The 15,012-nt window shown below is 35.3% G+C and overlaps 2 protein-coding genes and 1 long non-coding RNA gene across 3 annotated transcripts; all 3 read left to right on the forward strand.

Moving 5' to 3' along the window:
• Positions 1 to 557: 557 nt before the first annotated feature.
• On the forward strand, positions 558 to 2,442 carry LOC131548387 (uncharacterized). The gene is made up of 4 exons (XR_009273138.1): positions 558 to 780; positions 1,111 to 1,180; positions 1,915 to 2,029; positions 2,116 to 2,442. It is a non-coding gene; the product is annotated as an uncharacterized LOC131548387 (long non-coding RNA).
• Positions 2,443 to 3,922: 1,480 nt separating this feature from the next.
• Positions 3,923 to 8,073, forward strand: LOC131548384 (collagenase 3-like). The gene is made up of 10 exons (XM_058789641.1): positions 3,923 to 4,031; positions 4,237 to 4,475; positions 4,684 to 4,832; positions 5,573 to 5,698; positions 5,797 to 5,958; positions 6,091 to 6,223; positions 7,183 to 7,310; positions 7,392 to 7,551; positions 7,660 to 7,763; positions 7,858 to 8,073. Exons 1-10 carry the CDS (start codon positions 3,930 to 3,932, stop codon positions 7,959 to 7,961), a joined length of 1,407 nt encoding a protein of 468 aa, XP_058645624.1. The 5' UTR covers positions 3,923 to 3,929; the 3' UTR covers positions 7,962 to 8,073.
• Positions 8,074 to 8,888: 815 nt separating this feature from the next.
• On the forward strand, positions 8,889 to 14,759 carry acat1 (acetyl-CoA acetyltransferase 1). The gene is made up of 12 exons (XM_058789705.1): positions 8,889 to 9,037; positions 9,262 to 9,309; positions 9,418 to 9,535; positions 10,429 to 10,524; positions 10,642 to 10,742; positions 10,845 to 10,988; positions 12,015 to 12,165; positions 12,295 to 12,390; positions 13,061 to 13,174; positions 13,963 to 14,027; positions 14,108 to 14,265; positions 14,368 to 14,759. The coding sequence occupies exons 1-12, from the start codon at positions 8,987 to 8,989 to the stop codon at positions 14,486 to 14,488; spliced, it is 1,263 nt and encodes a 420-aa protein (XP_058645688.1). The 5' UTR covers positions 8,889 to 8,986; the 3' UTR covers positions 14,489 to 14,759.
• Positions 14,760 to 15,012: the final 253 nt, after the last annotated feature.

A 15,012-nucleotide genomic window follows, 5' to 3' on the forward strand; every position in this document is an offset into this window, starting at 1 on the left:
AATTTTACAGAAATTGGCTGAAAATGTTGCTTTTTTATTTACTTTTTTTTTTTTTTTACATATTTCTAAGTACTATGCTCATTTATCTACTGTCCAAACATTTTAAAGCAGGGGTGCCTGGAGGGCCGGTGTCCTGCAGAGTTTAGCTCCTACCCCAATCAGACAAACCTAAACCAGCTAATCAAGCTCTTACTAGGCATACTAGAAACTTCGCAGCAGGTGTGTTGAGGCAAGTTGGATCTAAACTCTGCAGGACACTGGCCCTCCAGGACTGTTTGGGCACCCTTGTTTTAAAGGGGTCATCGGATGCAAAATTCACTTTACAAGTTGTTTGAACATAAATGTGTGTTGGAAGTGTGTGTACACATCCATCCTATAATGATAAAAATCCATCTAGTGTTTTTTTTTTTTTAAATCCCCTTTCTCAAATCAGGCTGTTCTGAGATTCCTGTCAGAATGACGTAGTTATGTACAGGCCCCTCCCACGATAGTTGATTGACAAGGCCATCTTACCTTAGACCCACCCCGAGTGAGCTTTAAACAGTCCGACTGACTCCGGTGCAGGGGAAGACAAGATATCTCCGATTAAGCGATTGAAGTGTTTAGTTGTTCGATGTAATAATGAATATAGCAGTCTCATTTACTCCTGACATCTGAGCTGCTGAAGACGCAGAGGATTAAGGTTACTTTTGCTTTGAAGTGAATGTGCCGATCCCCGATCTACATGAATGCCATCCGTTTGCCCGAATCATTCGTGATCCAGCTTTATCTACAGAAGAAGTGAGTATAAGGTTTTTTTATGAATCTTTGCAAATCGCCTTTCCTAATAATGTGCTAGTTAGCTATGGAGCGATTTTTGTGCCAATATTCATCAAACAAATCCAGTGTTTTGCAAATAATCACAATCTGCTTTGCAAAGAAAAACTCGACTTGCAAACAAACGCAAAGTGATTCGCAAATACAAAACTCTATTTGAGAGAAAATGCAGAGGTATGGACAAATATATGTATTGTGTGTTGCAACTGTGAGACTCGTTTGCCTTTTTATGAGGAAACTTGGCTTGATTTTTTCACACACGTGCAATTGAGCAACTTTCTTTTCCAAAAACAGCAGATGGCGCTGTCGGTCAATTTACGCTAGTCTCCCGAGACCTTTTCAGACCAGTATGAGTGGGGAACAGGTGAGTTTCTGTCTTACTATCTCTATAGTTAACCATTTAGATGTTTTCAAAAAGTGACCTGTGTCAGTGAAATTCACGACAAGTGCTGTAAAACTGTTAATATGATTGATTAGTTCAGAAATCAGGAGTGACATGGCTAAACATTTAACTAGGCAGTCTTTCCCTATAAAAACTTATCCATTCCATTTGAAGCTGCGGATTCGGCTGACGTTTTATCTCATCCGCACATCACTAATATCTACAGACATTTGTCTTTTGTATTACGAATTTACTACATTTCTTGGTTATTGTAATTAATTATATCTGTATTTTAACAAGATTATTCTAGGTAGACATAAAATAACTTCTAAATACCTTTTAATTTACAGAGATTGGTTGAAGTTGTGAGATTGTTTCTGTAAAAAGAAGGATTAATCCTGTAAATGTACAAACTTTTTTTATATATAAATATGTACTTATGTAATTACTGCATTTTTATAAATGATTTCTTAGTTACTGTACATGGAAAAACTGTACTTTAAAAGTAAATTACTGTAGATGGACTGATCAGTTTTATAAAATAACTAATTAAAACCTGAAATTTATGGCGATTAACCTGAAAATTGGTTTTCTATGTAATTTGATATAATTTATCAGTTTTTCTGTTTGTTTGTTTTTTTACCGTAAAGTCTATTCTGTATTTTTACAGTTTTTGCTTGTAATTTTGTGAATTGGTTATTTTCTGTAATTTAAAGGAATATGTCTGGAAGCCCTGCTGCCAGTCTTTTTACCGTTTTTAAAAAATTTTTGTAATCTGATCCTGGATACAATTACAACTCTAAGGGGTGAAACAATGTTCTTCAAGGACAGGTAAAACAATTAACAACTGAATGTATTTTTATATATAGACCTAAAATATTTAAATCAAATGAGTTCATGTCTCTCTCTCTCTGCAGCTTTTTCTGGCGTAGATCTCCAAGCTGAAGTGTGACGCAACATCTGATCAAGAGTGTATGAGTTCGGATTATACAGTAAGAGGTACTTGCGTGTGCTGAAGAACAATTTTTTTCTTGCCCTGTTAGTTGAGCTTCCCTGAAAGAAGAAGTGGATGTAAATTTAGAAGGTTATTTTACAACTACAGCAGTTTTTAAATGCATGTACATATTTAAACAAATTAATTGTTCAATTAATTTCTTCTTTCTGCTGTTTGTCACTGGACTTCTAATATAACTTGAAGAATGTATTTTTACATAATCAATTTAATGTAATTTTTTTCAAATAAACTAAAGTGCCCATTTCAGCTTTACAGCACGTGAGTGTCTTAATTTTGGAAGCAAGATTGATTTTGGTGTGGATTTTATCATTTTAAAAGATTTACAGAGCAGACATATATAACTATAATAAATCCAATATCAGTAATCAGCTTTTGTAAAAATATCAAACCATCTAAACTCTCAATAATAAGTAAACCTCTAAAGCTTGATAAAAGGTCAGACTTTTTGTGAAAGCATGTTGACACTTGAGGTTGATACAGTATTATGAGCCTCTGTTACGTTTATGGCTCACTCAGACATATATGGACATATTTCCTGTGGTTACATTAGGGCATTAATAAGGGTGTTCCAAAGTGCCTCTGTTAAGCAGCCTCAGGGGTTATGCTTTTATCTTTCATTCATGTCAGGATAAGAAACTTGTACACACTGGATGTGCCCTGAAGGGAATTCCAGTGGTTATGCAAACCTAAAATACGAAAAGAAAAGAAAAGAAAAGAAAAGAAAAGAAAAGAAAAACAACAACAACAACCTTGCTTCTTGCCTGTCATGGGATAAACTATAAACATCTGGTGCTTATTTAATTTTATCTCTGTTCATTTGAGTCAGTTTGACTTCCGAGAATTCATATTCAAGCCAATATATATATTTTTTTTTTTCATTTTCAGAAAGCCCACTTTAGAAACTATTTAGACTTATAGAGTTTATCTTGGTCACTTTGGCACTATTTTCTCAAGTGGTTCATTTTCAAATTCTTAGTAAACAAAACTATAAAGCTTATCATGTTCACAAATGTTTTAAAATAATTTTTATGATTGATGTCTTTTCTTAACCGCTAGGATACATTTTGTGATATTTAAATGTAGAAATTTAGACAACGTAGAAATGCAGTGTAATTCTTACAAAATGCAAAATACAGAAAATATTTGCTTAAATTGAGATTAAATTTCAAAAAATTTCTTAAAGTTAGATTTCTCTCTCTCATAGTGTTGCGCATGTTTTATAGCTGCTTGCAACGTTGAAAATATTTATGACGTAAGATAAAATAAAAATCTGAGACCTGAACTTAAAATTAATATAAATTATTCCTTACTGCTCCACTTGGAAGCTTTCTTTCTTTTCTTTTTTTGAGAAAACGTTTATGACCATTTATTTTTGGAAATGGGAAATGCATACATTCCATTTCACCAGAAACCAGGGGGTTAATCAAAAGCAGAGGCAGGGAATAAAAAAAACCCAAATCCTTTTGAAGCGAGACAATTCAGCTGCATCAGCGGTGAAGTCATCCACAACACAAACTTCTGTCTGACATGTTCAGGCAGCAGCAAACTAAAACCCCCGAAACCCAGTTTCCCACTTCCACCCCCGCTAACACAGCTGCTGATTGGAAATGATAAAACACTGGACAAGCCCCTTTTTGACCATATAGACTTATAAAAGTCACAAACAGAGACTGTGGAGATCAATTTAACTTCCCTGCAGAGGAACGAAACCAAAGTATGGAGCACTTAACAGCTCTCAGCCTGACACTTGCGGTGTTTTTGGCTCTTTGCGACGGCGCTCCCACGACAGCATCACCAGAGGACCATCAAAGAGCAGAGGTCAGTACCCATAAGTAAATAAATAATTATTTAATTATTGACTTTTAAATATTTATTTATCTACTAACTTGTGCACATTATGCAGGTTTTTTTTTAATATTTACTTAAAAAAAATCTACAAATCTAACTTTGTGATATGAAACTATGATCTTTATCTGTGCTATTTTTAATAAGTTTAAAAATGTCCCTTCCTCTGTCTTCCCAGGCCTATCTGTCAACATTCTACAGGGACCTAAACGCGACTAAATTCCGCAGCAGAATGATGCCAGATCTAGAAGATGAACTGAAGGCCATGCAGAAGTTTTTTGGACTGGAGGTCACGGGTAAGCTGGACTCGAACACTCTTGAGACGATGAAGCTGCCGCGCTGTGGAGTCACTGATGTGGCTAGATATGCACACTTCCAGGGGACGCCCAGGTGGAAGCAGAGCGTTGTAACATACAGGTAGGTTTAACTCCTTCATTTTGTTTCCAGAAATTCAACCAATCAGAATAGACCTGACCTGATCAGACTGAGAAAATGTGTTTCTTCTGTACAAAATGCTACTGGGATTTTGGGTGATTGATAGATAGATAGATAGATGGATAGATAGACTAGGTTGTAGTCTGTAATTGGATACTAAACATGAATTGTTTTTTTTTTCTTCTCTTAGAATAACTGAATATACATCGCAGCTGAGAAAGAGAGAGGTGGACGCCACCATCGCCAAAGCTTTCCAGCTCTACAGTGATGTTATTCCACTTGACTTCAAACAGATCTACAGCGGCACAGCTGATATCATGATTCTCTTCAAAGCAGGATGTGGGTATAAATACAGTAGCCTCAAATGTTTGGAATAATTCAAATTTTCTACACTAATTTTGAAAGACCACTTATGCTGCATTTATTTGATCAAAAATGCAGTAAACAATCCTTTTGTGAAATATTATTACAATTTAAAATAACTTTTTTTCTATTAGAATTATCATATTTTTAATGTAACTTATACCTTTGATGGCAAACCTGCATTTTCTGCATCATTACTCCAGTCTTCAGTGTCACATGATCCTTCAGAAATCATTCTAACATGCTCATTTGGTGCTCAAGAAACATTTCTTATTATTATCAATGCTGAAAACAGTTGTGCTGCTTAATTTATATTTTTGTGGTGGTACAATACCATTTCAAAGTTTGGGATAAATAGGATTTTTCATATATATATATATATATATATATATATATATTATATATTTTCATATAAAATATGCACTAAAATGCATGAAAAGTGAAAGTAAAAAGATTTATAATGTTATACAAGATTTCTATTTTAAATAAATGCTGTTAATTTCTCTTCATCAAAGAAACCTGAAAAAATCATTGTTTACTCAAAAATGATTCATAATTCAGCACTGATAATAATGGAAATAAATTTAAATAGTAATATGTCACAATATTACTGTTTTAGTGTTTTTATTTAAAAAAATGCATCCTTGGTGAGCATAAAATACTTCTCTCAAAAACATAAACATATTTAATTATTCCATATTTGTTTCCTTTTATAGATCATGGAGATTTTTACCCATTTGATGGGCCTAATGGGGTTCTGGCCCATGCCAACGCACCCGGTCCAGAGCAGGGAGGAGACACACACTTTGATGAGGATGAGAGGTGGACCCTACATTCACGAGGTGAATGCACAAATCACACAGAATCACATGCTTATGTGAATGTTAGGTTTTTATTATTTATTATAAAAAAAAAAAAGAAAATCATAAATCTACTTCAGATATAAACCTGCTTTTGGTGGCTGCTCATGAATTCGGACATGCACTGGGACTAGAGCACTCCAAAGACCCTTCGGCTCTCATGTATCCAACTTACCGATACGTCAACACGAATGGCTATACACTACCCCGTGATGACCGACTTGGGGTCCAGGCCCTGTATGGTAAGTGTTTTTTTGTGACAGAAAACACATAAATTAAATACAATAGATCATATTGTAGGGCAACTGGAGAGCATTGTCAACTATAAAACTATCAATAAAGATGTATCCCCCCCATTTTGTATCATGTTTTAGGAGTTAGAACATCAACAAATAAACCTGAACCAAAACCAAATCCTGGACTGACCCCACCAGAACCATGTAAACGTGACTTGGTGTTTGATGCAGCGACCAGCATCCGTGGAGAACTGTACTTCTTTAAAGATGGGTAAGAATTTTTTTTTTTTATATTTAATATATTTGATTACATGCACACACACTGTGTGTGTGAGTAAAAATATATGATTTAAAAAAAAAAAAAATTAAAGGGGGGGTACAATGCTGTTTCATGCATTCAGAGTTGTTTACACTGTTAAAGAGTTGGATTCTCATGCGAAGCATGGACAAAATTTAAAAAAAACAATTTGGACGTATGACAGAGTATTTCTGTGCCAAAAATCTTACTTCCGGGTTCGTACAAGTTTCTGAGAGTTTTTTTGGATCGTGGCTCTTCATGACGTAAACGAGGGTGGAACTCCTTATATGGGCATTTCTTCCGGAAGAACGCGCCAGTGCATGCATCGACCAGAGCGAGAGCGAGATCGCGCCCAGCTACGCGCTTCATCCGGCGGCAGCACTGCACAGGACTCGCTCAGGAAGAATGTCTCCAAAGAAGTGTGTTTTTGATTGTAAGGGAAAGATAACTTTGTTCAGCTTCCTAAAGAACCCAGCGTTATGTAAACAGTGGATGCAGTTTGTTTTTCGGGGCAGCAACGGAGTTTCTCAAGTGTGTTTGTTGACGAACATTTTATAAACAAGGCCCAGTTCGACGCTGGATTTGTACGTCATTTGATAAAGATGGAGCAGTCCCAGCTATAAAGATCGCGGTCATGATTCAGAACTGCAGACGGCAAGTGAAACTGCATCAGATGTCTGTGTTTTGTTGGCAATCGGCGCAAGTGCTCGTCACTCTTTAGCTCCGCCCACACGGCGCGCCTCCAGGAGCTCGGCTGTTTTCAGAGAGAATCGTAAAGCTGTATCTTTCTTTTAGAAATATGATAAAACAAAAGACTTTTCGGAGATATGAAGGATGCAGTACTACTCTATAGGTACTGAAGATTAACATGAGATTGGGTGAAACTGTGTGTCTTATGTCCCCTTTAATATTTAATTCTTCATTTCCATCAGATATTACTGGAAGAAGGGCTACTATAGTGGACTTTCAATGCATGAAATAAAATCTACCTGGCCATCGATTGACTCTGTAGATGCTGCTTATGAGTTCAGTGGCAGAGACATTAATTTCCTCTTCAAAGGTAAAGTTATATTTCCTAAAGAGTCTTTGGGTGGTGTAGAACAAGACTTTAGTAGTCAGTTGTGTGGTCTTCCACATACAGGTCAGCAGTACTGGGCAGTAAAAGGCAGAACTACTTTACCTGGATATCCCAAACCCATAACCGAATTTGGGTTTCCCACATACGTGAGAAAGATTGATGCAGCTGTATATGTAAAATCAACTGGGCGCACTTTGTTTTTTGTTGGAACCAAATACTGGAGGTAAGAAAAAAAGGAATGATTAGCTTAAATGAACCATTGTCTCCACTTAATATTGTGTTGATTTTTCAAAATAACATCAAAACTAACACAATTTTAACAATGGTGTAGCTTCAATGAAAGAACAGCTCAAATGGACAGAGGCTTTCCTAAAACTATTCGACATCATTTCCCTGGCATTGGGTCACGGGTGGATGCTGCTTTTGAAAATTATGGTGAGTTTAAACACTATAAAACAAAAACACTGGCTGTTCAATCATTCATTATTTAATGGTGTTCCCTGTAATAATTTTTTTCCCTTCTTTTTAGGTTATCTGTATTTCTCAGAAGGTTCAAGGCAAACGGAGTATAATTTCACTTTAAGACGAGTGAATCGTGTTCTGTTGAACTATGGATGGCTAGACTGCTACTAAACATTTCAATTAATATCAAAAGAAATGAAATGAATGTTAAAGTATTAATTATTATTAATGCACCTATATTTTTCCTGTTTTTGTTATTATTATTATTATTGTTATAGACAATGCCACAATGAAATATTGTATGAAATATTATTACATATATATTAGTGCTGTCAAATGATTAATAAAATAAAATTTGTTTACATATGATCATAATAATGTACTTTGCATATTTATTATGTATGTGTGTGTGTATATATATATATATATATATATATGCAATTCAGTTGTAACTCATCTTCTAATATAATAAATAAAAATAAATAGGAAAAGGTGGATGCATTTTTTTGTAAGCTGCAAGATCTTTTCTATATAAAAACGAGTGGTGTTGCTATTAATATAATGTATTAACTTGTTCAAAAATACTTAAAAAAATACTATTTAAAGTGAGTATAAAAGCATATAAAGTAAAAATTTCTGTAGGCGTAAGCCCATTTTTTTTATTATTTTGTCTAAACAAAAAATAAGCAGTGAAGCAATGTTGTTTTATGTTATTAATAATATGAATTTTACCTGACAAATAAAAATGAGAGAGGAGTGTGTGTCACTACCACTACATTAAAAAACAAAAACAAAAAAAAAAACCATTTAAACCATTTTATAAAAAGTCATATTTAATTCAGGTTAAATTGAATAAATTCAAGAAAACTTTCTCTACCAAAAATATAATAGGCTAGCGAAATAAGTGAAAGAAAGAAAGATATAAGCGAAAGGTTTAAGAAACCAACGCTGAGACAAATGTGACATTTTTAAGAAGGTTTTGCAAGCCAAAACCCCCCCCGAAAACAAAACAAAACCAAAAAAACACGTAAGGTGTATTTTGACACAAACTACATTACCCATAATGCTTTGGGCGACGCCATGTTACGCAGACACACCTCTTACTGTGATTGGCTGCTCACTGTCAGCGTGCACTACACTCTCATTCGGAGGGTTGAAGGTGAAATCTCTTGTGTCTGCAGTTTTCCATCGCGATTATGACTACCTGTGCTCTTTATAGTACACGCGCACACCTGTGCAGACATCTGGTGAGTTTGACCTACATCGATATCGATATCGATAGCCGATATTGACTATGTCACGAGACTTGCGGAACAAGCAGCAGTTTGACTGCAGGCCTGTTTCATTATTTACTCTTTAAACAGTGCACCTCACTTCTTAAAAAGTAGATGTTCAAAATGTAAGGCGTTCATATAAATTCTACAGTCATTTTATTATGTCAACAAAATAGTTTTTGAATTTGCCTTTGCAGGCACATAAATATCTGAGGAGGACATACAGCACAAGACCGTCTCTAAATGTGAGTAAAATATTGTGTGATTTTATCAGTTTATGGAGCCAGAGCGGTTTCCTTCAGGTGTGTATTATTGAGTGAGTATTTATTCCTCTTTCATCTCTGTCTGGACAGGAAGTCGTCATCGTCAGTGCAGTCAGGACACCTTTGGGGTCTTTCAAAGGAAGCCTTTCCACGGTCCCTGCCACTAAACTGGGTTCCATTGCTATTAAAGGAGCCATTGAGAAAGCAGGTAAAATTCTGGTGGTCTTAGGAGGAATTCATATTTTATCATATATTTTATTTAATTATGTAGTGTAACAATATAAAAGTTTAAAAAAAATTAAAATCTTTTACATTTTTTATTACAATTTTTACAGTTATGTTTATATTATTATGATTATTATAATATTATTAATATATTTTTTAAATGTACGCCATCATTCAAAAGTTTGGGGCCAGTATAATTAATTTTTGATAGAAAATAATACTTTTAATTAGCAATAATGTATTAAATTGAGCCAAAGTGACTGTAAAACATTAATAATGTTACAAAAATATATTGTATATCGTATAAATGCTGTTCTTTGGATCCTCTATTTATCAGAGAATCCTTAAAAATTTCTAATTTTCCACAAAAGTATTCAGAAGCACAATTGTTTTCAACATTGATGATAATAAGAAATGTATCTTGAGCACCAAATCAGCATATTAGGATCATGTGCTTTGCCATCATAGAAATAACTTATATTTATTAATAGAATATATTATATTATATTTAATAATATATTAAAAGAGAAAACAGTTATTTTAAATTGTAATAATATTTCACAATATTACTGTTTTTAAAGTATTTTTGATCAAATAAATGCAGCTTTAGTGAGCAGTAGATATTTTTCAGAAACCTTTAAAAAAGAAAATCTTAAACCCCAAAATATATCAAAGAAATTGTATAAAATAATAATATAAGCTATAATAAAACCTCATCAGCAAATTTATTTTAATCAGAAAGGTGTGCTATTTGTTTCTACAACAAATGCAACATAGTTTGATATTTTGTATTCTAATGCAATGATATTCATATGTGTGTGTTATTATTTCTACATTTTTAAGACTTATTTGTATGATAAAATGTGTCATCTACAGGAATTCCTTTTGAGGAGGTGAAAGAAGTTTATATGGGCAATGTGTTGCAGGCAGGAGAAGGACAAGCACCAACCAGACAGGCTCTTCTTGGTGCAGGTGAGTCATGTATCACACACACAAACAAATATAACAAAAAATGCACCTTTTATTTAGGAATTTACAATGCAACTTCTCAAAGAAAAGTGTGTGATGTTTGTGATCTTCCTCATGTAGGTCTCCCTCTGTCCACTCCAGCAACTACCATCAATAAAGTGTGTGCTTCTGGGATGAAGTCCATCATGATGGCCGCTCAGAGTCTCATGTGTGGTCATCAGGTAATGTGATAGACAGGAGATTCAGAAAATGTTGTGTGTGAAAGTGAGAGCATTTAGCATCCTAATACAGCAGAGATAGTGAATCTACATGATGTCTTCCAGGATGTGATGGTTGCTGGTGGAATGGAAAGCATGTCTCAGGTTCCTTATGTCATGGCCAGAGAAGTGCCCCCTTATGGTGGAGTGAAGATGGAGGATCTGATTGTTAAGGATGGGTTGACGGACGTCTACAACAAATTCCACATGGTACAGTTATTATAAACCAGTAAAACCGATTGTATTGTATTTGCATAATAGTTAAAGGGATAGTTCACCCAAAAATGAAAATTTTATGTTCATCTGCTTACCCCCATGGCATCCAAGATGTAGGTGACTTTGTTTCCTCAGTAGAACACAAACGAAGATTTTTAACTCAAACCGTTACAGTCTGTCAGTCCTATAATGCAAGTCAATGGGAACACAATCTTTGAGATTTAAAAAAACATGCACAGATAAATCCAAATTAAACCCTGCGGCTCGTGACGATACATTGATGTCCTAAGACATGAAACGATCGGTTTGTGCGAGAAACTGAACAGTATTTTTATTATTTTTTACCTCTAATACACCACTATGTCCATCTGCGCTGAGTGCGTGCACGGCATCTGGTGCGTGACGTCTGTATGTGCTCTGGCGTAGTTTACTCATTGTTTACACTCCTGGATGAGTTCGCGCGAGCAAACGTAATCTTTTAGGTTTAAGTCGGTTTGAACAATCAGGATAAGTGCAAGTAATTACCATTTTGATTAGCCGTCATACCCACAATCTCTGTGCACTGTGTAAACAATGAGTGACGTATACGTGCAACATAGTGGTGTATTAGAGGTAAAAAATTATAAAAATACTCTTCAGTTTCTCGCACAAACCGATCGTTTCGTGTCTTAGGACATCAATGTATCGTCACGAGCCGCAGGGTTTAATTTGGATTTGTCTGTGCATGCTTTTTTTACTCTCAAAGATTGTGTGCCCGTTGACTTGCATTATAGGACTGACAGACTGCAACGGTTTGTGTTCTACTGAAGAAACAAAGTCACCTACATCTTGGATGCCCTGGGGTTAAACAGATAAACATCAAATTTTCATTTTTGGGTGAACTATCCCTTTAAGCCTGAAAATAACTATTGAGTCAATATAGGAAGTGAGTGTGGAAACATTGGACAGCAAATGTACTGTACATTTAACACTGGAGAGGCCATGATTGTGTCAAACGCCTCCGTTTTCCCCCTTTTTTAGGGCAACTGTGCTGAAAATACAGCCAAGAACAGCGGTATCTCCAGGGAGGAGCAGGACGCATTTGCCATCAACTCGTACAGCCGCAGCAAAGCAGCATGGGAGTCTGGCATCCTGGCCAAGGAAGTGGTTCCTGTGAGCATCCCTCAGAGAGGTTGGTTTCACTGCTGTAGCTGTTAAGTTCCATATCGTTCCCCAAGAATTCCCTTTTATGTGCTAAAATATTACACGATTTATAAATATGATACATAATTACAATAAAATATGCTCTCTCACTACATAGGAAAACCAGACATCGTTGTGAAGGAAGATGAAGAATATAGGAAGGTTGACTTCAGCAAAGTCCCCAAACTGAAGGCTGTGTTCCAGAAAGAGAACGGTACAAGGTTATCATTAACCCTAGTGAAAAAGTACTTAACATAGTGGACTTCAAATTTTAAAAGTTATATATATATATATATATATATGTGTGTGTAAAAAAGCCTAAAGATAATATATAAAATTTTGCACTTTGTAATCTCAAATGAATTGTTTTTTTTTACTATAAAATATATTTAAAATCATTGTTTTAATAATTTTATTCACTTATTTTGATGTGTTGACATAGCAAATGTAGGGTACTTGATTATGACATAACTGTACTGTTATTCAATATTACATTTAATAGATTGTAAATGTTTTTCATCACAGCTTCATCAGTACAAATGTGTAATTGCAAATATATTTATATTATGACATGCAGGTTTCAGCAGAATATATTTGAGTTTACCATAATTGCTTGTTAGTACCTTCAACAGCACACTTTAACCATATTTCAAAGACAATACAAGTAATTATGAAATTACACATAAAGATGAACTATAATACATTTTCATGTAATTGCAAAAAAACATGCAATTAAGTGTCTGAAAACATTATATTTAGTGTTCACTTAAGTATATTGTTTTAAAGTATATTATGCTGTTTTTAAAAGTACTTCTTTTCCATAAGTGAGGATATTGAAAAAGTGTTTTCAATTCAAAAGACAAGCGAAACTTTTGTTTTTGCAGGCACAGTGACGGCAGCTAACGCTAGTACGCTGAACGATGGCGCAGCGGCTCTTGTGCTCATGACAGCAGATGCGGCAAAGAGGCTCAATGTCACACCGCTTGCGAAGATCGTTGGTGAGGCAATTCACTCCTCTTAAATTAAATTCATTTTTATAGTGTATTTTGTTAATTTGAACAGATACTGCGATGGTTGACAGTTTACATAGGAATGTTTTATTTTTTAATCCCCAAATTTATTTTTCATGGATTTACCGCAACAGCTAAAGTCTGTCTCCACTGGACGCGACAAAGCGACCGTTAAAAATCATTTCAACTTTGTGTCAGCATGTCATAAATAAAACGAGGTATTAGTTTGCTGTCGGGGATTTGTTGTGCCGCGCCGCATCCAGTGTAGACACGGTGTAAAGGAAATGCCATGTATGGCGTTTGAGGTAATTTGTGAATTAACAGTCTAAATAAAACAATTTACCGCCAAATGGTATATGCTATAACTACCGAGTTCTATTGCAACTGTTATTGCACTTGTATACAAAACTTTGTATTTTATGCTTGTTATAGAGTGTGTGACATCACACGCATTACCGCCGGTGGCAATCAACCACTGCGGTGACGCGGTTGTCATGGCGACCATCACAGCCCTAGTTGCAACCCTAATTTATAGCATTTTTAAATGTTACAACACTTTTTTTTTTTTAAATAAGTCTTATTATTGGTAAAACTACACTATTTTGACTGAAAAGTTGTGTTACTGTCATGCTACTGAAAAATATAGTTGACTTGGTAGCTTTGCTACTTATAGTTAGCAGCTGAGATGTAGTTAGCTACTCATTCATGGCCTGTTTTGTCAAACAACTATGCTTGCTAGCTTCACATCTAGATCACCATTTTATCCTAATTCACAGCTTTTGCTGACGCTGCTGTGGCCCCCATCGATTTCCCTATCGCTCCAGCCTTCGCCGTCCCCAAGGTTAGCTGATGTTTATGTGTTTATTGCTAAGCTAAAGTGTTTTTGAAGTCCTTCAGTGTAGTAACATCTGTTTCGCACAGGTCCTAAAGGCAGCCGGTGTGAAGAAAGAAGACATTGCCATGTGGGAGATCAATGAGGCCTTCAGTGTCGTGGTTCTGGCCAACATCAAGATGTTAGACATCGACCCCAACAAAGTCAATATCAACGGAGGAGCAGTTTCCCTCGGACATCCAATTGGGTAAATATATTCAACATGCTTCTCATGCATCATGGCTCACTATATTGACATACTGTAATTAGATTTGCGCAATAATTAATGTGCCGGTTTTGTGGTTTCTAGAATGTCAGGGGCGAGAATCGTAGGACACATGGTGCACAATCTGAAATCGGGACAGTACGGACTGGCGGGAATCTGCAATGGAGGAGGCGGCGCCTCTTCTATTCTGATCCAAAAATATTAGGACTTGAACTTTAATCCACAGAATGTGTGTAGGATTTGGTCCTTGAGTCAGATATATCTTCGTCATTAATGAGAGGTCAGTCCTATTTTTCAATTAAAATAGGAAACAAAGTTGTCAATGTTCATACAATACAAACTTCTCAAATTGTAGCATTTATTCTGTGCTCTCAATGCATATTTCGTTATGTGGTGTCATTCTCAAAATAATGTATTAATAAAAGGGTTTAGAATGTAAAAATCTGTATTTGCAATAAAATAGAATATTGATTGTTTTTGTTGATGTTGAATGTGATGATTATACTCAGAAATAACACTGCTTTTCACCTGAATGAACACCAGATGGCGTGTGTGCTTTGAGCTCTGTTTGCTGATTGGCTAATGGACGCTTTTCACAGACTATAATGAAGTAATAATAATTATTATTTTTTTGAATGTACTGTTATAATATTTTATCCTGACAAAAAGAGCTGCGAAGGAGTTTTTGTGTTGGTAAATAGATGGTAAATTTTACAACATTCATTCTTC

This window comes from Onychostoma macrolepis, chromosome 10, assembly GCF_012432095.1.
Source record: "Onychostoma macrolepis isolate SWU-2019 chromosome 10, ASM1243209v1, whole genome shotgun sequence".
NCBI classification, from domain to species: domain Eukaryota; kingdom Metazoa; phylum Chordata; class Actinopteri; order Cypriniformes; family Cyprinidae; genus Onychostoma; species Onychostoma macrolepis.

Excerpts from the sequence above, each read along its gene's own strand:
- LOC131548384 (XM_058789641.1), top strand. The coding sequence starts at position 3,930 with ATGGAGCACTTAACAGCTCTCAGCCTGACACTTGCGGTGTTTTTGGCT. Across the intron at positions 4,833-5,572 it reads GATTCTCTTCAAAGCAGGAT|ATCATGGAGATTTTTACCCA; the intron begins GTGGGTATAAAT and ends TTCCTTTTATAG. Across the intron at positions 7,552-7,659 it reads GTTGGAACCAAATACTGGAG|CTTCAATGAAAGAACAGCTC; the intron begins GTAAGAAAAAAA and ends ACAATGGTGTAG.
- acat1 (XM_058789705.1), top strand. The coding sequence starts at position 8,987 with ATGACTACCTGTGCTCTTTATAGTACACGCGCACACCTGTGCAGACAT. Across the intron at positions 10,989-12,014 it reads TCTACAACAAATTCCACATG|GGCAACTGTGCTGAAAATAC; the intron begins GTACAGTTATTA and ends CCCCTTTTTTAG. Across the intron at positions 14,028-14,107 it reads CAGCCTTCGCCGTCCCCAAG|GTCCTAAAGGCAGCCGGTGT; the intron begins GTTAGCTGATGT and ends TGTTTCGCACAG.